Source organism: Hemitrygon akajei, chromosome 22 (genome assembly GCF_048418815.1).
Source record: "Hemitrygon akajei chromosome 22, sHemAka1.3, whole genome shotgun sequence".
Taxonomy (NCBI): Eukaryota; Metazoa; Chordata; class Chondrichthyes; order Myliobatiformes; family Dasyatidae; genus Hemitrygon; species Hemitrygon akajei.
The window spans coordinates 46,257,598-46,284,662 of NC_133145.1; the positions used below are offsets into that span (position 1 = coordinate 46,257,598).

General features: G+C 41.8%; 1 protein-coding gene across 3 annotated transcripts in view; it reads right to left on the minus strand.

The window, feature by feature from the left end:
* LOC140714687 (platelet-derived growth factor subunit A-like) overlaps positions 1 to 27,065 on the minus strand; it is an 86,830-nt gene that overhangs the window by 50,477 nt on the left and 9,288 nt on the right. For all 3 annotated transcript variants that reach the window (XM_073026144.1, XM_073026145.1, XM_073026143.1), the window contains one exon: positions 3,216 to 3,342. In XM_073026144.1, the coding sequence (XP_072882245.1) occupies positions 3,216 to 3,342 (127 nt within the window). The remainder of the gene's footprint in view (positions 1 to 3,215; positions 3,343 to 27,065) is intronic.

Below are 27,065 nucleotides of genomic sequence, written 5' to 3' on the forward strand. Positions count from 1 at the left end.
TTTGCCGAATACTGATACCAGCAACACAATGTGGTACAATGTTTGAACCTTCATTCATTATCCAGGACAAGGACATGTAACCCTTGTTGTCAAAGAAATTCATTAAAGGAAGTGTAAATTCACACTTTTTTTGGACCTCTGTCAAACAGAATATACTGTAATTGACGGCAACCAGCCAAGTGTCATAGAGCACAACGGCACAGAAACAGGCCCTTTGACCCAACTAGTCCATACTGAATTGTTAGTCTGGCTAGCCCCATCGGCTCACAGCTGGACAATAGCCCTCCATACCTCTTCCATCCATGCACCTATCCAAACTTCTCTGGAATGTTGCAACCGAACCTACATCCAACACTCCCATTGGCAAACCATTCAACACTTGCACTGCTCCCTTCAGGTTCCCCTTAAATATTTCACCTTTCACCCCTCAACCTATGACCTCTAGTTCAGTGGAAAAAACCTGCTTGCACTTACCGTATCTATACTCCCCCTATTGGAATGAATTTACTTTAACTGTTTTGTACAATTCCTGCTCCTCATGATGAATTCTGAGTACAACAGCATAAGAACATAAGACACAGGAACAAATTAGGCCATTCAGCCCATTGAGTCACTGCGCCATTCCATCCTCTCAACCCCTTTCACCTGACTTCTCCCTGTAACTGTTGACACTTTTACTAATCAAAGTTAGTAACAATATTCGCACTAAATATACCCAATGACTTGGCTTCCACAGGCATCTGTGTCATTGAATTCCACAGATTCACCACCCTCTGTTTGAAGAAATTCCTCCTCATATCAGTTCTAAATGGACATTCCTCTATTCCAAGGCTGTGGCCTCGTCCTAGACTCCTCAACTATGGGAAGCATCCTCCAAGTCCACTCTATCTAAGCCTTTCAATATTCATTAGGTTTCAATGAGATTTCCCACCCCTCCCCCCTGCATCATTCTTCTAAACTCCAGCAAGTACAGGCCCAGGGCCATATTAACCCACTCATTCCCAGGATCATTTTCATAAATCTCCTCTGGACCCCCTTCCATCTTGCTCTATTAAGTAATGGGTTATATGAATATAATCACATCCACAATTCCCATTACTAATGGGCTTCTCCTCCCATGGCTGTCTTGACAACACCACCAACCCTTTCTATATTGTTCCTACAGACCGTGGTGCTCATAGATTACAATAGTTATCACCTTATTTCAATGTTTTGGAAATAGTAGCTGGTCTTCATGCCACTCATTACTTCCTGCATGAAAGTCTCGATAAGCTTTTCTGAGAACCAAGCTGTTTATCCCTTCACAGATATCAAACCTAAGAACCTAAACTGTATTCAAAACAGGAAACCACAGCACCTGCTTCTAAACTACTGGGAAAGCTATAAATCCAGTAGTAGCACCAGATTTCTCAACTACCAACAGTCAAACTGCCAGCCAGCAATGCTTAAAAGCCTCAAGTTCTCCTCTGTGTTGCTAATAAGGTCTACATTTGGTGTCTGTGTTCTGCAAAACTCTTTCCCCACCAGTCAATCTCCAGCCGACTGTTTTCCGCACAAATGGACCAGGGATGCTGAGTGGTTTAATCTCATTTTGGTAGCGGGTCCTTACTGATCTCCATGGCTCCACTCTCACAAATGAAGGATGGTGTTGCCTTCAGTTGTACCATTCAAGTAATACGGGGAGAAGACAGGGGAATGGGGTTGAGAGAGAAAATAAATCAGCTACGATCAGTCTCGATGAGCAAATAGCTTGGTTCTGCTCTTATGGTCTTATGTTCTTATTATGGATTACAGTATGTTGCTTAAAATACAGTAATCTGTCATCTGTAATCTGCTATTTGCTCTGACACGGCTGATTATAATCCAAGAAACTACCTCTAGCTTGATATCTACTATCAACATATCCTTTTATATCACTTTCCTTCCTAGGTAGGCAACTAAATCACTCTTAAATGAAACCACGCACTTCCCTTCAACCTTACATCGCGACAGCAAGGTCAATATTCTCATCTTCTGAATTGCTTACAGGAATTATCAGTAACTAATATGGGCTGGCCAGTAGTGTAGTGGCATCAGCACTGGACTTCAAGGCAGTCTGGCCAGGTCCCAGCTGTGCAGAAGAAAGGCAAAGTACTTCTGTATTTTGCCACAAAAATCTCCCCATAGGGAATGCTGAACCATTTAAACTGCTAACTCCCATCAACTTACACTGGGACCATTGACCTCCATACCCCAACCATTCATGTGCTAATCCAACTTTTTCTTAAATGTTGAAACATCAACTGTATTCTTTTCCGTAGATGCTGAATTCCTTCAGCATTTTGCCATTTTGTGTGTGTTGCTCAGTGGAAAAAGCTTGCTTGCATTTACCCTGTCTATACCCCTATTAATTTTGTATACTTCTATCAAAGCTCCCCTCAATCTTCTACACTCTTAGGAATAAAGTTCTAATCTATTCAATTCTTCCCTGTATCTCAGGTTCTCCAGTCCCAGCAACATCCTTGTTAATTATCTTTGAACTCTTTCAACCTTGATATCTTTCCTGTAGCTAGGTGACCAAAACTGCACACAGTACTCCACAGGTCTTAGGCAATTTCAACAAAACATCCCAACTCATGCACTCAAGATATTGATCTACAAAGGCCAAAGTCATCATCATCATCATCATGTGTCATTTTGTCTGACGCGGGTGATCATGGTCTCATGACCATGATTGCTACTGGCAAATTTTTCTACAGAAGTGGTTTGCCATTGCCTTCTTCTAGGCAGTGTCTTTACAAGGCGGGTGACCCCAGCCATTATCAGTACTCTTCAGAGATTGTTTGCCTGGTGACAGCGGTGCACCAGCTGCTCGTACGATGATCCACTACCTGCTCCCACGGCTTCACATGACCCTAATCGAGGGGGACTAACCACGTGCTACACCTTGCCCATGAGTAACCTGCAGGTTAACGGAGGAAAGTAGGGCCTTACACCTCATTTGGTAGAGGCGTATCTCCACTCTATCGGGAAGGTAAATATACATAATGAAGATATACAAGTATAAATTACAATAAGATATATATGTATCTTACTGTTATTTATAGTTTTATGCACTGTACTGCTGCTGCTAAAGAACAAATTTCTCAACAAATGCCAGTAATATTAAACCTGACCCCGATTCTCTCAGTTCTGCAATCGTCCGTGTTAATATTATTAGCAATATTTCTACAAACCACTGCCTTTGGCCTTGACGCCCAGGAGGTTTTCCAAATCACTGATACTTTGGATATTTGCTTGAGCAATCATCTTCAGGACATCATCTGGGAGACCTTCCTCTTTGTCCACGTCTTTTGGCATATCCTGTTCAAGAGAAAGAACGCGTTACAAATCCAAAGATAGAATAATTGCTAAACATGGAGAGGCATTGGGCAACAACATCTCTCAACAAAATGTTGAGAGGGATAGATAGAGTTGACGTGAATAGGCTGTTTCCATTGAGAGTAGGGGAGATTCAAACGAGAGGACATGATTTGAGAGTTAGGGGGCAAAAGTTTAAGGGAAACACGAGGGGATATTTCTTTACTCAGAGAGTGATAGCTGTGTGGAATGAGCTTCCTGTAGAAGTAGTAGAGGCCAGTTCAGTTGTGTCATTTAAGGTAAAATTGGATAGGTATATGGACAGGAAAGGAGTGGAGGGTTATGGGCTGAGTGCGGGTAGGTGGGACTAGGTGAGATTAAGAGTTCGGCACGGACTAGGAGGGCCGGAATGGCCTGTTTCCGTGCTGTGATTGTTATATATGGTTAACATCTCCTCCACGGTCTCCATCACACAGGTACACCACAGAGCTGTGTGCTTAAACCCCTGCTCTATCCGCTCTATATCTATGACTGTGCGGCTAAGCCCAGCTCCAGTGCTATATTCAAGTTTGCTGATGACACCACTATTATGGGCCGAATCAAAGGGGGTGATGAATCAGCGTATAGGAAGGAGATTGAAAATCTGGCTGAGTATTGTCATAAGAACAAACGCATGGGTAACACGAGAGGGCACAGGTTTAAGGTGCTTGGAAGTAGGTACAGAGAGATGTCAGGGGTAAGTTTTTTACACAGAGAGTGGTGAGTGCATGGAATGGGCTGCCAGCGACGGTGGTGGAGGTGGATACAATAGGGTATTTTAAGAAACTCCTGGATAGGTATGTAGAGCTTAGAAAAATAGAGGGCTATGGGTAACCCTAGGTTATTTCTAAAGTAAGTACATGTTCAGAACAGCATTGTGGGCCGAAAGCCCTGTATTGTGTTGAAGGTTTTCTATGTTTCTATGTTTCACACTCAATGTCAGCAAGACCAAGGCACTGATTATAGACTTCAGGAGATGGAGACCAAGACCATGCATATATTTCAGGCAAAAGTTGATCGTTTCCTGATTGCTCAGGGTATCAAAGGATATAGCAAGAAGGCAGGTGTTTGGGGGATTGAGTGGGTTCCAGGATCAGCCGTGATGGAATGGCAGAGCAGACCCGATGGGTTGAATGGCCTAATTATGTCTTATGGTCTTATAACCAGAGGTCCATGAGCCAGTCCTCATTGGGGGATCAGAGCTGGATAGGGTCAGCAACTTTAAATTCTTTAGTTTTATGATTTCAGAGGATCTATCCCAGATCCAGCACATAAGTACATTTATGGAGAAAGCACAGCAGTGCCTCTACATCCTTAGGAGTTGCGAAGATTCAGCATGACATTTAAAACTTTGACAAACTTCCATAGGTGTGTATTGGAGAGTGGATTGACTGGCTGCATCACAGTCTGGGTATTTCAAATGTCTTTGAAAGGAAAATCCTACCAAAGGTTGCGGATTTGGCCCAGTACGTCACGGGTAAAGCCCTCCCAACCATTGAGCACATCTACATGAAACGTTGCCATAGAAAAACAGCATCCATCATCAAAGATCCTCACCACCCAGGCCATGCTCTCTTCTCACTGCTTCCATCAGGTAGAATGTAGAAGAGCCTCAGGACTTGCACCACCATGTTCAAGAACAGTTACTACCCCTCAACCATCAGACGCTAGAATAAAAGGGGATGACTACACTGACTTGTCCTACCATTGAAATGTTCCCACAACCAATGATCTCACTTAAGGACTCTTTATTTTAATATGTCATTTTCTCTTTATTTCTATTTATTTCTATTTACATTTTTGCACAGTATTTTGTCCTCTGCACTCTGATCATGTTATAGTTACTGCTCTGTAGATTTGCTGAGTATGCCCCAGGAAAATAAATCTCACGGTTGTATATAGTGACTCTTGATAGCAGAATCTACTTTAAACTTAAGCATGAGGGTGGGTGGTGTTGTGATTTAACATTTAGAACTCAACAGGGAAGGAAATAAAGGGAAAGAGAGGAAACTGATACCTAACAAATGAATCAATGAACATGAACTTTGCCCATCTATAAGTTAACACAAGTCAAAAAGTTTGGTGCTGCAAACATATGATACAAAAGCAAAATTCACTGGCCCACTGAAACTTTCTGTATGTTGAAGCTAAGTATCATGAATCACAGTCTTCTCCAAACCTCAGCAACATTGTAATGTCAGATCAGAAAGTCACAGGGAGAAACAACATTCTTGTAAAATTTTCTCTGGTTCTCTGATAATCTAATGGAGCTTGAGGACATCATGGCGACAGTAGGAACAGATCTCTGTATTGTATCTATCTTCTGAGGGAAATGATATCAGTCACAACTAAGAACTTTCCCAGCTCCTCTTTGAATTTGTGCAGCTAATCTCTATTTTATAGGTAATTAGCAACTTCTGCTCAAAGCTTTGGTCTGCAATGAGAAGGGAAGCCTTCTCAACCCAACCTGGTTGTATCTTAATGCAGTTTGTAAACCTTCACCAACCAGAACAACTCAAATAATCTACCTACCGGGACAGCCTGATCGCTTGTCTGTATTTAAAAGCATAAATTAAATATCCACACTTCTCCAGAGTTAAAAGATAAGACTATCCAAGCTAATTTTGTTTTTGATTGTTCATGAACTAAATGTTATTCTAGCTATCTTCCTATCAATATTATCCAGAGTCTCCATAACATCCAGCTTGTGATGAGATCAAAACAGGAAATGCATTCTGAATAAGGATTTGTTGAAGAGCATCACAATGTTGTGTTATTGCACCTTATCCTCTACATTTCTTACCAGTAGATTTCTGAATGGACAATGAACCAACCCATGAACACTACCTCATTATTTTTCTCTCTTTTTGCACTGCTTATTTAATTTATAATACATACATATGTTATATATGTATATAAGGCTCTTTCTTGTTAAACTGGGTTAACTTGAAGAGCTGCAAGGTGTATGAGTATGTGGAGTTTGCCTTGCCTCATGGGCTCCTGTAACATAAAATACAATCTGGAAGACATGGCTTGTTGCTTCATCACAGACAGATATAATCTGACATTATCATTTTCTCATCCAAGATTTTATAATTACCGCAAATTACTTTATCATCCATGAACAGGCAGACTCTTTCCCAAACACCTTTACCCTGGTATCTAATAGATTGTGAAGATCAGTAACCCTAATACCAATCTGTATGGGTCTCCTCAAGTAATAGCTTCTACGTACAATAACTATGAATAACAGATTCAGAGAATGGTGGACACTTTCTGCAGGTCTGACACTGTCAGAGTTAATATTTCAAGTCAAAGAATATTTATCTGTACTGATGAAACCCTGACTCTGTTTCTCATTCCACAGATCTGCCTAACCTGCTCGCATTTTCTGTTCATTTTTATCTCAGCTACCTAGCACCTAAAGTTTTTGATTTTCATCAATAATAAACCTCATCTCAGGGAATGCAAGCAGTTGCTGATCTGACATTGGGTTGGTCCTCTTATTGCATGAGAATCATTTATTGGAAATGACCAAGGATCTGATGTGCATTTTTTGACAATTAATAAACTCTTTGGTATTTTGTAGCCAAATGCAGATAAATTCATGCAAAGGCATTGGGCTCAATCCCCTCTGCTCCCACAATTCTTTTGGCTTTACTGTGGCCAATTTGCTTTCAGTTTGCAGAGTGAATAATCTGCGCATGACTTTCAAAGTCTGGTAAATTGAATGGAACAATACGTTGTCTGCATTCCGAAGGTGTGCAGAGTGAACAACTCTTTTCAGAGTACCATATAAAATGCAGGAGAAACTCAGCAGGTAAGCAAACAGCTATGGAAAGCAATGAAGAGTCTTCATCAGGACCGGAATGGAAGGGGACGGGTGGGAAAGCCCAGCTGGGCGGAGGGGAAGAACTACAAGCTCGAAGATGATAGGTGAGGTCAGGTGAGGGGGTAGGTAGGTGGGTGGAGGAGGGGGTGACAAAGTGAGAAGATGAGAGGCGATAGGTGGTAAAGGTGAACGAATCTGATAGGAGAGGAGAGTGGACCATGGAAGAAGGGAAGGAGGACGGGTACCAGAAGGAGGTGAGGAGAAGAGATGGGACAGAGGGGAGCCAGAATAGGGAGTGATAGAAGACAGAAGGGGAGAAAAATCACCGTAAGTTTGAGAAATCAATGTTCATTCCATCAAGCTGGAGGCTACCCAAATGGAATATGAGGTGTTGCTCCTCCAACCAGAGATTGGCCTCATCAGTGATTTCTCTAACTTCCCGAGATGCTGCCTGACCTGCTGAGTTCCTCCAGCATTTTGTGTGTGTTACACTGGATTGTCTCTTGTGTGTTTAAAACCCTTTTCAGAGTCGCAGCACTTGTTGCATTCCAACACTGCCAAGCTGAACTTGTAAGGAGCAATGCAAATTATCTCCTTAAGCAGCATCCTCCTTTGGAGGAATTCTCATTTGCTTCCAGGGCTGTTAGTGATTGATCAGAAAAAGAACAACCTGGTGAGAAATGTGTATTTATTATTGTCAGATGTGGTAAAATTTTCTTAAGTCTTGGGGAATGGTGTGGTTAAAGCTTGGATTTCTCAAATATTATTTTTAGCCATGTCCTTTTCCTTCCAGACATTTTCCTGTACTGTACACCCATCCAGCTTTAGCTATAGACATTTTCATCAAAATTATTAGCAGCAAAATCTATGTACAATAAAGCTTTAGGGTACCCTTGCCTCCCTGCCCCGATTGCAAGCTGGTCATGGCCAATGACTCCCCATATGCAGAAAGAAACTCTAAACTACCCCACTTACATCTAGAGCCAACATGTCAGTTGGTGGTGGTGGTGGTGGTGGTGTGTGTGTGTGTGTGTGTGTGTGTGTGTGTGTGTGTGTGTGTGTGTGTGTGTGTGTGTGTGTGTGTGTGTGTGTGTGTGTGTGTGTGTGTGTGTGTGTGTGTGTGTGTGTGTGTGTGTGTGTGTGTCAAATTTACCTCTATCTTTATCAATCTTTTTATTAATTAAAAAAGTACATATGTATAAATAAGAAGAGAATGATCTCAAATACCTATATCGATAACAATTCATATAAAAGGTAAAATAAACAGTATCAAGATCATACATAGTATTAATCTAATAGTATATAATAAAAATAAGATAATCAATTCTCCTCTTATCATTCCATGAAAAGAAGAAAAAAGATGAAGAAACTTTTATAATTGTATAAAAGTTGTACAAAAAATTGTATAAAATTGTAAAAAAAAAACCACTAAACAAAAAAAAACAAAAAGAGAGAAAAAAAGGACTGGGCAGCTCATACTGAGAGTAAAATCAGGAAAAGAGAGAAACCTTCTGATCATATCTAAAGTTTCGAGAAAGTAACTGGAAGAGCATTAAATCAAACCATATGAAAAGATTGAATAAAAGGTCGCCAGTTTCCTTCAAATTTAAAGGAAGTATCAAATGTCCGACTTTGTATTTTCTCTAAACTTAGACAGGACATAATGGAGGTAAGCCAATAAAAAACAGCAGGTATCTCTATCTTGTTGCTCATCTAGCAGCGCATAGACAGGTAGGTGTTCTAGGGCACCTTAAAGGAGAAAGGCAAGGCAACGTAGTGGTTAGCAAAATCGCTTTACAGCGCCAGCGATCACTGATCAAGGTTTGATTCCCACTGCCATCTGTAAGGAATTGGTACATTCTCCCGTGACCATGCAGGTTTCCACTGGGTGCTCCATGTTCCAAAGATGGAGGTTAGGGTTAAGAATAGTAAGTTGTGGGCATGCTGTATTGGAAGCATGGCAATACTTGCGGGCTGCCCCCAGCTCACCCTGAGACTTTGTTGGTCGTTGGCACAGAAATTATCATTATATGTTTCGATATTTTGGTGTGGAAAAGAAAGTTAATCTTTTTAAGGCACACAGTTTCGATATTTTGGTGTGGAAAAGAAAGTTAATCTTTTTAAGGCACATGGTTTAGCTGTGTGTTGAAGGGGAGTCATATGCACTTGTACCATTGGTATCTTGCAAACGGAAAGAGATCAAGTGATGAAGGTAGATGTGATGTGGAAGGATAATTAGGTATGAGCTTATCACTGCTTTCAATGACCTCGACACTCACACTTTGGCAGTAGTTCCAGTGTCCTCCACCCTGCCGCTCGGCTAACTGTACAGGGGATTCTCGGGTCCTGTAGAAAGAGGCTCACTCTCTTCTCCATCTTACTGACCAGAACCTCCAAAGCTGAGCCTGAAAAGGTACTCATTCTCACCTGTCACAGCCTCAAATAAGCTCTTAAAAACCTGTGGCATGACTTCCACCGGCAGACTGAATATAAACATCTCGCCTTGAGAGTTTGCCAGCATATGTGGCTTTAATCCATGCCAGCTGGACTCTGCCAGTGCCAAACCGCTTTCAAAATTGGACTCATGGTCTGTGCAAAGAAAATAAATAGTGCAGTTAAGGTTGCCTGGACACTGAAATCATTATCATGAGTTCAGACTATTCTGTACCAGGACAAACAATCACAGGGTGCTTCCAGATTATCATTGCAACACAAATTCCAACTGAATCTCCGTGTCTCTTGACAACTATACGTTTCTGTCTCCCTCTTCCGTTAACACGAGCTTTCCTTCCCTCTGCATCCTGCTAAGTATGCCCGTAGAAAAAAAGCATCTCAGGGTTGTATGTGTTGATATGCATATACTCTGATAATAAATTTTACTTTGGACTTTCAACTTTGATATACAGTGGCCACTTTATTAGGTACACCTGTACATCTGCTCATTAGTGCAGTTATCAAATCAGCCAATCATGTGCTGGCAACTCAATGCATTAAAGCATGCAGGCATGGTCAAGAGACCAAACATCAGAGCGAGGAAGAAAACTAAGTGACTTTGACAGTGAAATGATCATTTGTGCCAGAAATGATTGTTGGTTTGAGTATCTGAGAAACTGCGGATCGGGATATTTTCATGCACAACGGTCTCTAGAGTTTACGGAGAATGGTGCACATAAAAAGTCACCCAGTGATGCTTTTTAACTCACTTCACTGGGAAACTAATATTATAGCATGCTTTCAAACCTCAGAATGCCATTGTTACTAAGAGAGGCATTCCATCTTCAGAAAATTTCTTTCAATTTCATGGGAATATTCTAAAACCTCAATGACATACATGTGGTCATTTCCCATGTGTTTTCCACAGAATGGAAGTGATCCAGAGTTCCAATGGCAGAGTCACGACACGATCCATCCCTCACAAATTTCTCTGTTTGGTTTCTTTCCTTTTCAGTTTTCTGATAATGGGTCTTTGACTTGAGATATTATCTTAATTTTCCTTTCCACAGATGCTGGCTGACTACCTGAGTGTTTCTAGCATTTTCTCACTGCATACCTACAATAACGATTGTGTTTCCTAATTTTCTTAGTAACAGTCAGTCAGTTTCAAAACCAGCTCCTATTTCCCTATATATTTTTTACTCCTTTAGTTACTAGGTAAATAGAGTAACACATACTAAATGTTGGAGGAACTCAGCAGGTCATGGAAAGGAATAAAGAGTCAATATTTTGATACAAACTCCTTCATCAGGACTTAGTGAAGGGTCTTGACCCAAAATGTCGACTCTTTATTCTTTTCCATAGATGCTGCCTGACCTGCTGAGATCCTCCAGCATTTTGTATGTGTTACTCTGGATTTCCAGCATCCACAAAATCTCTTGTCTTTATTGCTAAGTAAATAGATATTTATTATCAATTTAGATTTACTGTATGCATCAATGTCTCTGAGTTACTTAAACTGAATTAGTTGATGCATACAATCTTCAGAAAATTTGTTTCAACTTCATAGGAATATTTTCAAAAGCCTCAGTGATGTGCTTGCGGTATTTTTGCATGAGTCACCACATTGGACAGGAATGATCCAGAATCCCAAAAGTGGAACAAAGGCTCAAAAAATTCACATCTGTTCTTACATTACTTTTAGGCAAATTGACTGGCTGGCAACCCTGTTGCTGTTTGGATGCGTTCATTCTGCTCCGGACCCAATATACTTGGTGAGAATAGAGCTTTTGCTTCCCATTAGAAGACACTCATTTATAAATCAGGAGATTCTGTTTTGCAGATTCAAGTTAGTATCACCAATGACCAGGTTCAGGCAAGGGGAGGAATTCCTTTAAAACATTTTAAAGGAAGCAACATAGAAGCAAACTTGCCTCTCTCTTCCCTAGTTGTGACAAAGGGTCTCAGATCTGAAATATTATCCAATTTTCTTTCCACAGATGTTTCCTGACCTGTTGCCTGCTTCCAGTGTCTTCTGATTTTATTTCAGGCTTCTGGCATCTGCAGTTTTTTTTTGATTCTCAATAGCTAGGAAGACGGTCTGCTGCCTTTGGAAAGAGAGGCAGTGGTTTAAAGAATTGCCAGTTCCACATCCACCTCTCCCCAATATCCACGCTCCTCTGCAAACACTGTGTGGCTATTAGCAGGGATAGGTATATCCCCACACATCAGCAAAGTCTAGATCACAGTGGCATCTCTCTCTCTCTCTCTGCTCTGGTGCACTTTCACCCCAGATCTATCACTGGAGAAATACTAATACAACAATTGTGACTCTACCCTCAGTATTTTTAGGCCTTCTGAAAGAAATGTGTTGAACACATACAAAAAGCACAGGCAGGAGCTAGTTTGTGTGGATGGATCAATCTAACAAATGTACCCGCTATTAAATAATGAAAAATTGATGATAATGTTGAACAATTTTTTTTGCCTCAAGGTATCATTTTACTTGTAATTAAATCCAGGAGTCTATATGAATGGGGCTACTGTGCAATATTTTCTGCTGGCTTATGTAATAGGAGATATTGTGGTCGCCTCACACATTCTCTGATAATCAATTTATTATGATGTCTGAATGTTAGACCCAGTCAGTACTACCCCATGTACTGCACAGAATAAAGGCCCTGCTTTCAATCTGTTTATGGAAATGGTTGTTTAACAATTTACACTTGCAGGGGATTTCAGAAAAAAATCTCTTTCCTTTTCAGAGATCTTTTGCTCAGGGAATCCCACCATACCTCATCTCCATTTTAGGAACAAATTTATCAAGAGGCTATAAATAATAACAAATACAACATTTAACCATGCTTTCAGTACAGAGCTACTATTTCCTTAGACTAGGTCCACGGTACTTTTCTGTAAAAATAATAAAGAAAAAGAGTTGTGGTTAGCCACCTTAACTGACACAACCCTATAACTTAGCTTTGGACCTAATTGGTTATGAATGGTTTAAAGCTACATATGTTCAAATTTCAAAGTAAATTTATTATCAAGATATATGGTTACTGCCCTGAGATTAACTTTAGTTATTTATTGAGACACAGTGTGGATGGAGTAAGCTCTCTTGGACCTTCGAGTCACTTTGTCTCAGCAACCCCTGACAAACTGGATTAACCCTAACTTAATCATGGGACAATTTACAATGACAAATTTACCTACCGGTACGTCCTTGGACTGTGGAAGGCAAGCGAAGGACTTGGAGAAAATCCGTACATTCCACAGGGAAGATGTACAGAGACTCGCAACAGAACGGTGCCAGGATTGAACTCCAGACTCCGAAATGCCCCGGGCTGTAATAGTGTCGTGCTAACCGTTATGCTACTGTGGCGCTCAATTATATAGTTACATTAATAGGGAAAGGTTGAATAGGTTAGGACTTTATTCTCGCAGGCATTCACAGTGGAATGTAGAAATACAATAGAATCAATGAAAAACTACACAAATACTGACAGGCAACCAATGTGCATATGGAATTAAACTGCCAAAAGAACAGTATTTGTAATAATAAACAGAATCTTCAAAATGGGAACTGCGCTTATGGATTAAATGTTTCAGAGAAAGGAAATCCTGTTTTAGAGTGAAGACACACGGAATACTGGGGAAACTTTCCCCTTTCTTTCCCAGTCCTGATGAAGGGTCTCTGCCCAAAATGCCAACTCTTTATTTTTTTTCCATAGATGCTGCCCGACCTTCTGAGTTCCTCCTACATTTTTGTGTATGTTATTCTGGATTTCCAGCAATTGCAGAATCTCTTGTGTTGGCCCTGACAAAGCTTGCATACAAAATTTCAGCTTTAACATAAGAAATAAAAGTTTCACTTCTGAGAGCTAATAAAGATCACTTCTAATGATATGAAGCAAGTGTCTAGACACCACTTGCACTGGGGCTGTAGCGAACTATAAAACATTTGTACCATAAGACATTGAAGCAGAATTAGGCCATTTGGCCCATCGACTCTCTCCACCATTCTGTCATGGCCGATTAATTAACCCTCTCAACCCCATTCTCCTGCCTTCTCCCTGTAACCTTTGACACCCTGACTAATCAAGAACCTATCAATCTCTGCTTCAAAAATCCCCATTGACTTGGCCGCCACAGCCGTCTGTGGCAATGAATTCACAGATTCACTGCCCTTTGGCTAAAGAAATTCCTCCTCGTCTCTGTTCTAAAGGGACGTCCTTGTTTGAATGCTTCACTAAACTTACCAACGGAAATTTACTAGGTAGTTTGTCATTGCTGGGAGAGGTGTAATCAAATTTCAGACCAACAAATCAACAGAGAAAAAGTTCAGAAGAGTGAATGGTGCAATTTTGCTTCACTAAATTGGGCATTTGGGGCAATTCTTATGGATGGGCTTCTCACAAACATTGGATTAAAAAGTAAAACTTCAGGTGGTCCAAGACTAAATGATTGAGGTGGCATTCAGGTGGGCAGCAAACAGATATTATTAGCGAACAAAATTTTCAGGTATAATGTTTACATAGATAATGAATGCTTGCTCACAACATAGGCAATTTAGTACCACAGAAAGTCAAATCAAATTATCACTAACTTAACAGAAGGCCATGAAGCTCCTGAACTCCCTGCCCCATTGTATTCAGTGTCACTGGTTAATCTGTTCCATACTTTACAGTATTTAATATTAATGCACTTCAGTTTGTTATTTACGTGTGATTATCTGTAGATTTTATCCTTACCTTCTCAAGTTATCGAATGCCAAGTGTGTGATGTGTACTACTGTGCTTCACACCCTGGTTTGGAGAAACAAAGGTGTAAGCCTGTTTGGAGACGACTGAAACTATAGAGGCACCTCCCTCCTCTCTACAACAGGAAAGGTACTCACCCAAATTTTATGGGATCTCCTGCCTGAGTCTCAGTGTGGCTTCTGTCCAGCCAGAGGAACATCTGACATGATTTTTACAGCAAATTGCAGGAGAAAGCCTGAGAACAAAATCTCCCACTTTGTATGGCCTTCATTGACCTTACAAAAGCATTTGACTCTGTAAATCGTCCTGCCCTTTGGCAAGTACTGGCTAAAGCCGAGTGCCTAGAGAAATAACTGAGGATCCTGTAGCTCTTACACAATGATACGAGTGCAACAGTCATCAGCAACAGCGGCTCTGAAACTGCACCTTCCAAGGTCCAACAGGGTGCATCATTGCCCCAACTATGATTGCTGTTTTCACTGCAACTGTTCTTCACCTTAACAGATTCAAGGCAAACAGCAAGGTGTCAACTACTTCCATTGTGGAGCTCCAATTTGCAGACGACACCATCATAGCTCTCTCTGTGGGGGATCTGCAGTGTACAGTGGATGCTTGTGCTTTCTACAAGCTCCTGGGACTTGATCTAAACATCAAGAAAACCCATCAAGAGATCTTGCACTAGCTGCTCCACATCAGTCTCCTAAACCTCCACCCATCCAACATCCCTCTGGAATACACTGATCATTTCCCACATCAGTGGGAGTGTGGAATGAGCTGCCAGATGAAGTGGTGAATGCGGGCTCACTTTTGACATTTAAGAAAAACTTGGACAGGTACATGGATGAGAGGGGTATGGAGGGATATGGTCCAGGTGCAGGTCAGTGGGACTAGGCAGAAAAATGGTTCGGCACAGCCAAGAAGGGCCAAAAGGCCTGTTTCTGTGCTCTAATGTTCTATGGTTCTATGATTCTATATCGGCAACCTTCTTCCTTAAAGAGCCAACGTTGACCTTGAAATAAATCGCAGAACAGGCTGTGTGAGTGGAGCCTTTGACAGGCTGAGAAAAAGGATTTTTGAAGACCAGGATATCAAGACCAACACTAAGCTTCTGGTCTATAAAGCTATAGCCCTCCCAATCTTGCTACGTGGAGTGAAGTCATGGATGATATACAGCAGGCACGTGAAATCCCTAGAAACTTGCCATCAAAGCTGCCTCTGAAAGATTCTGAGAGTTAGCTGGAAGAACAGCATAGTAAATCCAGCATCCTGGAGGAAGCTAACATTAACTCCATAGCCACAATCGTGACTTAACACCAATCGCAATGGGTCAGCCACATCTTCCATGTGCCTGACTCCCGCCTCCCTAAACAACTCCTGTTTGGCCAACTCAAGGATGCAAAGCGCACTCCTGGAGGGCAGAAAAAGCAGTTCAAAGACGAAATCAAGACCCACCTGAAGAAGTGTCACATCAACCTGAATGGATGGGAGAAACTAGCAGAGGATAGGAAAAGCTGGAGATGACAGCACAGCTCGAAGAATACCTCCACCGTGCTACTGAGACCAGGAAAGGCCCAACCAGCTACATCCACCACCACCCCAATGGCCTACACCTGCCAACATTGCAATAGGACTTGTGGATCACGGATCGTCCTCTTCAGTCATCTCAAGGGCCACAAGTGACCAGATCAACCACCAGGAGAAGAATCATACTCGACTATGAGTGATCACTGATGACGATGGGGGTGTCTGGAGAATCGTTGTCTCATTTCTACATACATTATATGGTTATATACATTATATACTTGTATATAGTTAAATGACAACAAATTTGACATATATAATATGAAATTTTGTTGCTTTGTGACAGCAGTACAGAGCAAAGATATAGAAGTATAAATTACAAAATTAAATAAGTAGTGCACAAATATAACAAGGTAGTTTTCATAGGTTCAAATCCTGTTTCCTAATCATTGAGTGTGCGTCTTCAGTCTCCTGTAATTCTTGATTGAGTGGTAGTAATGAGGAGAGGGCATGTCCCAGATGGTGAGGGGGCTTAGTGATGGATGCTACCTTCTTGAGGCACTGCCTCAATGGTGGGGAGGCTTGTGCGATGGTGGAGCTGACTGAGTCGACGTCCTTCTGCAGTTCACCACAGGGTAAACTGACAAACTGATTTATTATTGTCACAGGTACTGAGGAAGAGTGAAAAAAACTTTGATTTGCACATCATCCATACAGATATTTCATCCCATCAGTGCATTGCGATAGTCCCAGTGAGAGCAATAACAGAATGCAGAATAAAGGTTTACAGTTACAGCGAAGGTGCAGTGCAGGCTGACAAAAAACATGCAAAGCCATAACGAGGTAGATTGTAGAGTTCTTTACAGTTCTGAATCTGACTGATGAGCAAGATATCTTGTACTCTATTGTTTACCTGCACTATAATTTCTCTTTCGCTGTTACACTCTATTTTGCAGCCTTAATTTGATTTTATCTTGTTATGATTTGATCTGTTTGAACAGTATGCAAGACAAGCATTTCAATGTATCTTGGTACATGTGACAATAATAAACCAATTCCAACTGTAAAACTTGAATTAACAAGATCATGTCTCATTTTACCGTGCTCCAAACAGCACAGACTCAACCTGCTCAACCTCTTGCTCCCAGAAACCAACCCAATAAATCTTCTCTGCCCCATCTCCAGTGCAAGCACGTACTTAAGACCAGCCCTAAGTGAACAGCAGGTCTTTCATAAAAAAACAAGAGGAGACATTTGGCATTCACGAATGGATACATTCATCAATGCATTTGTTCTTTTCACTGACATGTGCATTATGTTTAGTCGATCTTAACAGTACCCCTGATTATAATAATAAGACAGAAAGTCTTGCAGTTTTGGCAGAAAACATTACATTGACCATTGCACATGATGCCACTTTCAATTAAAGAATAAAGGTTAGTAAAATGGGTCAAAGTTGGGAAGTGGCCATGGGAAGTAACACTCATCTTTTTTGATATAGGTTAGTAAGGACAACAGTAGCTGAACTTCCTCTTCCAGTCTTATTTTATTCATATTCCAGCCTCTCCCTCCCAATGCCCATCTGCTCCAGTTCTGGTATAACAGAAGAAACCCACTGAGCCACATTGTCCTGAGCACCTTGAGAATAGTTAGAGCTGCAAGTGGAGAATATTCCATCACACTCCTAATTTGTGGTTTATTAATGGCGGAAAAAACTCTCTTGGTCATCAGAGAGTGCTCGACCTGCTCAGCTTCTCATCTCTTCATCCAGCCCCAGTATTTATAGTGCCTGGTCCATTGGAGTTTCTGACCACTGCTAACCCTCAGCATACTGATGGTGAGAGTCTCAATCATGGTAATGCCTCTGAATGTCAAAATCAGCTGGCTGCAGTTTTTGTCTCGTTTGTGTTGGTCATTATCTCACTATTTTATGGCAAAAGTCTTATTCATCACTTATTGGCCCATGCCTGAATATTGTCCATTGCAGGCATGGAGTGCTTTATACACTGAGGAATTGCATGTGGAATTAAATGTACAATATCATCAACAGACATCCCTATTTCTGACTTTATTATGGAAAGAGGATCAGCAAAGAAGGAGTTGAAAGTGTTAAATCAGGGGCACTGATCTGAGGAAGTCTTATATTGATGTTCTGGGGCTGGAATGGTTGATCTCCAACAAACACAGCTATTTTCCGTTGTGCGAGATGTAATTCCAACCATTGAAATATAGTTGCCCATTAACCTTGGGTTTTACAAGACCTCCTTGGTATGACTCTGAGTTCAATGTTGCCTCAATATCAAGGGTAGTCACTCTCACCTCAGTTCCAGAATTCAGCTCTTTGTTCCAAGTCTGCGATGAGTTTGAAACAGACTGATCCAGGCACAACCCAGCAAGTGAGCAGATTATTGGTGAGTTTGTGTAACTTGATAGCACCTTTGAAAACACTTTCCATGACTTTACTAATGACAGAGCGTTGATGGATAGAGTTGGGTCCCCTCCTCCTTCCCTTTCTCCTATGATCCACTCTCCTCTCTTTTTAGATTCCTCCAGCCCTTAATCTTTCTAATCCACCTGGCTTGACCTATCACCTTCTAGCTATCCTCCTTCCCCTCCCCCCACCTTTTTATTCTGGCATCTTCCCCCTTCCTTTTCAGTCCTGAAGAAGGGTCTCAGCCCAAAATTCATTTCCATAGATGCTACCTGACTTGCTGAGTTCCTCCAGCATTTTGTGCATGTTGCGTTGACTGACAGAGCTGTAGTTAGCCAGATTGGATTTGTCCTGCTTTTTGTGACCAGGACATACCTGAGCAACTTTCCAGTGGTAACTCTACTAGATCTGCTTGGCCAGAGGTTCATCTGTACTTGTGCATGGGTACTGCAGCTGGGGTATTGCCTAGTCTCATAGCCTTTCCTACGTCAAGTGCATTCTGCTATCTCGTAATTATGTGTGAGGTGAATTGAACTAGCTTCCACGATGGAGGCATAATTATGAGGAAGCTCAGATGGATTATATACTTGCCACTTCTGACAGCGCGGCCGTGAACGTTCCTGGATTCAGGGCCAGCAGGCGGCAAAGCAACAAAAATTGAGGGACACGTAACAGAAGAACCGCCTGGTACCACACAGAGCAACACAAGAGCAATGTGAAGTTACAAAAACAAACAAAGTAACTGCAAAGAAACAGATTTACAGTCAGCATTCGCACAGCTCGTCTCCACCCAAGCTCCTGAGGCAAACCGCAATCCCACCAAATTAAAATTAATACCATTTTTAAAGGTCATATTTAACCATATTTGGATTCTTCCTGTATAGTGGAGGGATCCAAAATTAAAATGATACTGTAAATTATTTAACCAATGTTGGGATGTCACATGAAATCATGCACATACAACTATTTTCACTCATTTATATATACAGTTCACTGATAAAATTCATATGCATACATTAAGGAACAATAGAGTAGCCACTAAGCCTCTGAAAGGTTATCAAATATGTGAAGAAAACAGAAGGAAATGGAAACAAACTACTGAAAGGTACAACAATTGGGTAGTTATTATAAGGTAACTTCAGTTATTCTCATATAATTCTGACAAGATGGTCCCAGCGAACAGTGCAAGCAAAGGAGACTTCCTTCAGACAGTTCACGGAACTACTTCTTTCAAATACGGTGCGTGTGATTCGAAGCTGTGATTAACATTTGAATGGTGTGTCTTTGGGCTGGTCTGGCTCTTTGCTGGATCCGAGGGAGTCCGGCAAGGTTTGGAGCGGAGTGTGCGGCCTGGAGGCCAAGAGGCCGGGAGACAGAGAGGAATCAACTCCATTTCTCACCGATCTTGCTGATGAAAGCATCGAGCAAGACTGAAATCAGTAGGGAAAGGACGGTGTTCAGTGCCGTCTGCCTGCATTTGACCATTTTCCCTCTCCCTCTCACTCGCTGCTGCTGGAGTCTTGGACCTTGGGCGAGGTTTGATCGGCGCGGTTTGTGGATCGGACTGTGCAGCTCACGTTATGATGTGTTTCTGGTTTCTGCTTATTGCTGTTTTCCACGATTTTGATCAGAGTGGACTGGGTCTGCGGTCGGCAATCAATGAGCGCCACAGCACCAAATTGAACTGAACTGAACTAAATTCAACATCCTCAGACTGTTTCAAGGCTCTGTGGTTTGACGTTTAATATTCTGTGTGTTATTCACTTGCTTTTTGCCATGTGCGCGAATTGTTCTTTTCTTTTGTGTGTTGACTGATGTTTTCTTCGAGTGGGTTCCATGGTGTCTCTTTGTTTTGTGGCTGTCTGTGGGAAGCCGAATCTCAGGGTCGTATACTGCACACATACTTTGATAATAGATGTACTTTAAATCTTTGAATAAACTAGGATATCGCAGGGTTGGGTGGAAGTAAGGAATTCCTTAAACCTCAATAAGAGAATTTTTGAATCAGACTCGGAAAGCAGGAACCAGTGTCAGGCCAATATCTGGGGAATGCGGAACTTCGTTGAAAGATTTTTGATTCATACTATTAATTCTGATTCTCATTCTAAAATTGATGCCTGCCTTGATGAACAGAAATCTCAAAAGGAATGTGCAGCCAGTATTGTTGTCATATCAAGCAACAGATCCAAACGTCACTGTGTGGATTAAGATGTCTGTTCATTAATTGATCTGATAAAATAGATTGAAGAAGTTTCAAGGAGTGCTGATGAGCTTAGTACAGTAGATATAGTTCACACGAACTTCAATCAAGCTTTTGACAGGGTCCCACGTGGCAGACTAGTTCAAAAGTTTCGGACCTAAGGACTGCAATGCAAGTTGGTGAAATGAATCCTACGTTCATTTGGCAATAGGTCCCCCATTGGGATTAGCTCCGAGAGGATAATAGTAGAGAGTTGTTTTTCTGATTGGAAGCTGGTAACCAGTGGTGTTCCATGGTGATCATTACTGTGATGTCAAGTTCAATTTCAAGTTTAATTGTCATTTAACGAAACATGTGAATACAGCTAAACGAAATATTATTCCTCTGGAGCCAAGGTGCAAAACACAGTGCCAGCAGTCACAGGTATATAGTTATGATAGCAGAAACACATACGGTTACAAAAATAATATACCCAAGTCCCTGAATGGCATGGCCTGAAGATTGGTTGTGCACGGGATGTTGTCCTGGAGCCACGTCTCGGTAAGAACTAACGTAGAGTAGTTCCTTGCCATGTGCAAGTGCAGCTGCAGGTGGACGCAATCCACCAAGTGACCACTGGGGGGCGGCACCAAAGGAAGGAACCAGCCCCCAACCCAGCACATATTCCAGCACACCCACAGGAGCCTCTGCTCTCTCCCACACCGCCTCCGGTGTCTCCTCGCCTGGGTGGCTGCGACAGGCGGCACCGCAGCGACAGCCTGGTCCACGCAATAACTGAGGCGATGCTGTGTCGGTCTCGGAAATGAGCCAATGAAATGGACTTGTAGCATTCTACATTACCGACATCCGACAGGGTCTTGCAATCACCAGAAGAGCATCCAAAACAATCCTTTGCCCCATTTGTTGGACTGGGCTGCACCCCCTGCCCAACAACAGTACGCAAAAAAATCCAAGCGACCACGCGGTACACAACAAGTCCAGCTCCATCACTATCCAGCAACTCACTAGTGTGGTAGACCTGCAGTATTTGATGTTCTTATCTTGTGATCATAAAAAAAGATGTAAAGGATGAACAATTACACCTTTGTTTCGCCCCAGAGAGGCCACTGCAACGTGCATGCCGCCATCTTACCAGAAGATTTGTTTGTAAATGATTTTGCTATAATGTAGGTGCCATGATCAGTAACTTCAGAGATGACTAGAAGGTTGGTAGAGTTTATTGACAGTTTGGAGGCTGGCAAGGCTGCAGCACGATATCAATGTTTTGGTGAAATTGGCCAAGAACCGGCAGATGGATATAAATATGAGATGATGCTTTTGAGAGAACTATTAAGGCTTGGGCATACACCCTGTATGGTAGGTTCCTGGGAGTTTTCAGGAACAAAGAGACCTTGGTGTACCAAGTCCAAATAACTCTGAAAGAGGCAGCACGGGTAGATAAACTCATCAAAAAGGCTCGATCCATCCTTGGCTACAATCCAGACTCCTTTGAGTTGGTGGTGGAGAGAAGGATATTACAGAAAGTGCTATCCATTATGGACAACCTGGCACATCCTCTCCATGACCCACTGCATAAGCAGTGGAACACCGTGTCGAACAGACTCACTGAGCTCCGCTGTCACAAGGATCGTTACAGAAAATCTTTCCCACCAAATGCAATAAACATTTACAACAGTTCATCTCTGTGTGACAGGAGAACACACATCAGAGTACAATAGTCTCTGCTTTATTATTTCATACATTATCATTGCACATTGGTAAATTATTGTTGTGTATATTATTATTTTGTACTTTATAATAAGTTAAGTCTGCACACTGCTAAGTATGTTTTTAACTGTTGCTGCTGTAATGAAAGGATTTCCCACTCGACATCAATAAAGTATTTGTTATTGTTATTATTAAGAGGGAACATGGAACTCTGACCTTCATTAGTTAGATGCCGAATGCAGAAGGGGAGAGGTTATGCTCCAACTTGCTGAAACTTTGATCACTCCTCTGCCAGAGTACTGCATGCAATTTGCTCACCACACTATCAAAAGGCTGTGGTTGTGTCAGGGATGGTGCAGGGGAGATTTACCAGAACATTGCCTGAGATGGAATGTCTTCAGTTACGAGGAGAGACTGGGAAAAACTAGGTCTTCTTTCCGAGGAGTGGGCAAGGTTAAAGGGGGACAAGTTTGATACATACATAATTATGACAGGTATAGATAGAGTGAACTGCAGAAAACCTTTCCCCATTTTATATGTGAATAAAACTAGGGGATATAGATTTAGGGAATGGGGAAGAGATTTAGTGTGGTTCTGAGGGGAAGTTCTTACAAGCACAGAGCAGTGAATATGTGATATACACTGCCTCGGAGACAGTTGGAAGCAGGGTAGCCAACAGCATTTTAGAATTATCAAAAGGTGCACCTGTACTGCCTTGGCATTGAAGGTTATGGGGCAAGGGATGGAAGATGGGATTTATACTTGTCAGCATGGGCAGGGTGGGCCAGATAGCTTGTTTCCCAGTTGTACATCTCTATAACTCTAGGACTTGTTTTTATTTTTAATTATTTGGAGATACAGCACATTAACAGAGTGTGACTTGGCCATGAGGGCAGCCTCATTATAATTCCTCCCCACCACATGAGCGTTCTGAAGATTGACCTCCCTCATTGGAAATGCAAGCCCCTGTGCATCAACCATGACCTTGACCTCTTGTCCTTGATATTTAGTCAAGCTTCTACCAGGTCTAGTTGAGCACAGCTAAAACATTTATAAAGCAACGGAGGCATGTAAAATCTGAGACATTTACAGTTACCGCAGAACAAAGAGTTGTTTGAAGTTATAACTCTACATGAAGAGACAGAGAAACTAGACCCTAATGCTTCTCTTTACCTTATTCTATATTTTGTTACAACTCAGAAAGAGGCCAGATGGGGCCACACACTAGGCTAGGTCACGGGCCAGTCCCTGCCACAGGTTCTGCCACCCAGATCTACCTAGAGTGCCCAATTAGCCAAGCAATCAATGGGATGTGGGAGGAAGCCAGAGCAGCCATTAGAAAGCCACGGGCACACCATGCTGATTCAGCACAGTCAGCACCAGAGGACAGCATGCCATATCATTGACGAGATGGGTCGAAGGATGGAAGCATGAACATTGCAGCATATACCAGTATGGATTCACTCCCAATTCTTCCCCATCAATGTAGCCTTATTCCCAGACAAAGTTAAGACTTTCAGACATTAGTGTTGGCTGCCCCTTGATAACAGTGAAGGCCTCAAACATTTTGTGAGCCTCTCTGAGTGGTGTGGTGTGCCTCCCTCTCTGTCTCCCAGGATCAAGCAACCCCGTCAAAGGAAGGTCAATATTTAGTTTAATCCATCAGGTAGCTCCAAAACTATTGCATTGAACGAGCCCGTGAACCACTGAATTCAAATAATCTTCCATTTATGGACTCGGTTTTTGCCCTTATGACTCAGCGACTGGGGGCTGCTATTATGCCAGCTGTCTTCGGCCCCAAGCTGTGGAAGTGTTCATGACAAAATATGTTCTGTGAGTTAATGTCAATGCTCAAAGTATTCTGCCCAGTTGCCACTTGCCACACTGGTTAATGGAAGAAGCTGTTGTTCTTCAGGGATGGTTTCCAACTGCAGGGTAATGATGATGTTAAAGGCAGCAGATGTGTGAGCTGACTAGCTTGAAGCTCGAGATACACTTCACATTGTGATGGGTGTGTGAGTGTGAGTGCGTGGCCCAGGCTTCAGCTTTGTTGGCAGAGGTAACACTCGGAGAAAATAAGCCCCATGCCCAGCTCTTGTACATTTCTGTAAAATAAAACTAATTGCCACACTCAGTATGGTCCACTGATGGGGAATGGACAAGTGATAAAGGATCTTGCAACGTGTCCCAAGCCTCCTAACATCACCATGGTTCTGGTTCTAACGATGCATGCCACTGAAACTTGGCATGTAAAGGAAGTTTGTCTATCAGACATTGTCTGGCAAATTAATCAAATGACCTCCCTTTCCTGTATGACCTGCTTCTCCTATGTGTTATGGTGTCCGATAGTAGCCAGGCTCTTCCTCCTCTTCTCCTTCTTCCTTCTCACCCTTCTCATCTTACTCTTTGATTGTATTTTCATGGTTTTCCTCTTTACAGAAACATAGAAAACATACAGTGCAATACAGGCCCTTCGGCCCACAAAGCAGGGCCAAACATGTCCCTACCTTAGAACTACCTAGGCTTTACCCATAGCCCTCTAATTTTCTAAGCTCCATGTATCCATCCAGGAGTCTCTTCAAAGACCCTATTGTTTTCTCCTCCACCACCACCGCCAGCAGCCCAGTCCATGCACTCACCACTCTCTGCATAAAAAACTTACCCCTGACACCTCCTCTGTACCTACTTCCAAGCACCTTAAAACTATGCCCTCTTGTGCTAGCCATTTCAGCCCTGGGAAAAAGCCTCTGACTATCCATACGATCAATGCCTCTCATTATCTTGTACACCTCTATCAAGTCACCTCTCATCCTCCGTCGCTCCAAGGAGAAAAGATTGAGTTCACTCAACCTATTCTCATAAGGCATGCTCCCTAATCCAGGCAACATCCTTGTAAATCTCCTCTGCACCCTTTATATGGCTTCCACATCCTTCCTGTAGTGAGGCGACCAGAACTGAGCACAGTACTCCAAGTGGGGCCTGACCAGGGTCCTATATAGCTGCAACATTACCCCTCAGCTCTTAAACTCAATCCCACGATTGTTGAAGGCCAATGCACCATATGTTTTCTTAACCACAGAGAAGCACCCTGTTAGTCTATTTGCTCAGTTGTGTTAGAAGATGTTGATGAATATGCATTAGGAGACCCTTTTCATGGATACTGGAGTACTGCAAAGAGAGCTTTAGAGATCTCCACTAAACTCCTTATGCTGACATGGTTTTTATTAATAGCTAGTGATGGCCCAGGATGGAGAAGTCAATGAGAAGGGGACAGATTGTATCCTCAAGATTCACCCACCAGGTCACGGGGAACTGTGAAAAAGGTTAGGCAGCTGTGATAGTCTTAGACTGAAGAAGTCATAGGAGCTTGTCAGATACCTTGCACTGATGGTCAAGCCCAACTTGAACATTAATACAATTATAGGAAACAGTATGAACATGGCTTATATGTCCTTGTGGAGAATCTTCAGACACTTACAGTCTGTGGAAATAAAAGCAGTCTTCATGTACACAGTGTGTCAATATACTTTTCATTTCACAGTTTAACCATTAGTGACCGCACAGGTTAGGCAGTGGACCAGGTTGAGAAGGATCCTGAAATACGACACTTCAATTTTGGATTTTTTTTCTGGGTTTGCAGTAAAACAAAGACTTTGGTTAATAGGACAGAGAAGAAGCTTTGAGATGGCAATCAACATCAGTATTAGCAATTTTACAACTAATTATGGAAGAATTCCATCTGTTTAACGATAATCCTCTGTAGCATCATTTTACATAACAGAGTCCAGTATACTTTAAAAAGATTTTTGTTCTTTGGTAATGTGATGTTTGCTAGAACCAAAAAATAAACTCTTCCGTCCCTCTCTCTCTCTTTCTGTGTGTGTATATATATATATACACACACACTTAGGTTATTCCTCTATATATATTTTTTCTTTTTTCCCAGTATATATCATTATCAAGAGAACTTGAAATAGCTCACTTAGGTTGAAACCCAAGTCTTCAATATCCTTTGTCAGCAAAAAAACCTTTTAATACTTTAACAATAATGAAAATATCCTTGTATTAATTTTAAAAAGGCATCTGAATTAGTTAATTATCACCATCTTTAAGGTACGTCAGCTCAATATGGTTTAGATACAGACTGAAAAATTCCCAGACATGTTATTACTGTTATATAGTCAACAGAGGAAGAAGATTCACATTCTGCTTGTAGTTTTCTTTACACACTGCACTTGATTTTTCCAGACACCACATAACTTGAGTAAATAGAAAAATTGCAAGGAAAATAATCAGACATTGACCTCAATCTCCTGCCTAAAAGCCAGCAGGTTTGCTCATCACTCACAAGACAGATTTTTGCCTTGGTTATGAGTAAAGTCCATGTCACCTCACAGAGTGCAATGGGAAACCTGCAGACATCCTCAGATTTCTCAGCATTTTGGAAAGAAAACCTGCTGGCTGTACCTGTCCCAGTTCACCTGGTGTGGACCCAACTGCCCTATTAGTTACACAAGGAAGAAACAGCTGTGGGCTTAGGGGAGGGAATTGAAAGTCATGCTAAAGTTTTATCTGAAAGTCGAAAATTTGCTAATGTTTGAAATAAAGACAGAAAGCACAGTAAATACTCTACGAGGCAGGCAGCATCTGTGAAGAGTGAATTGAATTAGATTTATCATCTCTGACTTACAGGGCATGAAATTATGGGATGTGAGTTAATATGTTAGGTCAGTTGCACCAACAGAACTGGAGATGAGCGATAACATATGTTTTAGGTTGGAGAGAGGGGAGATTGGAGAG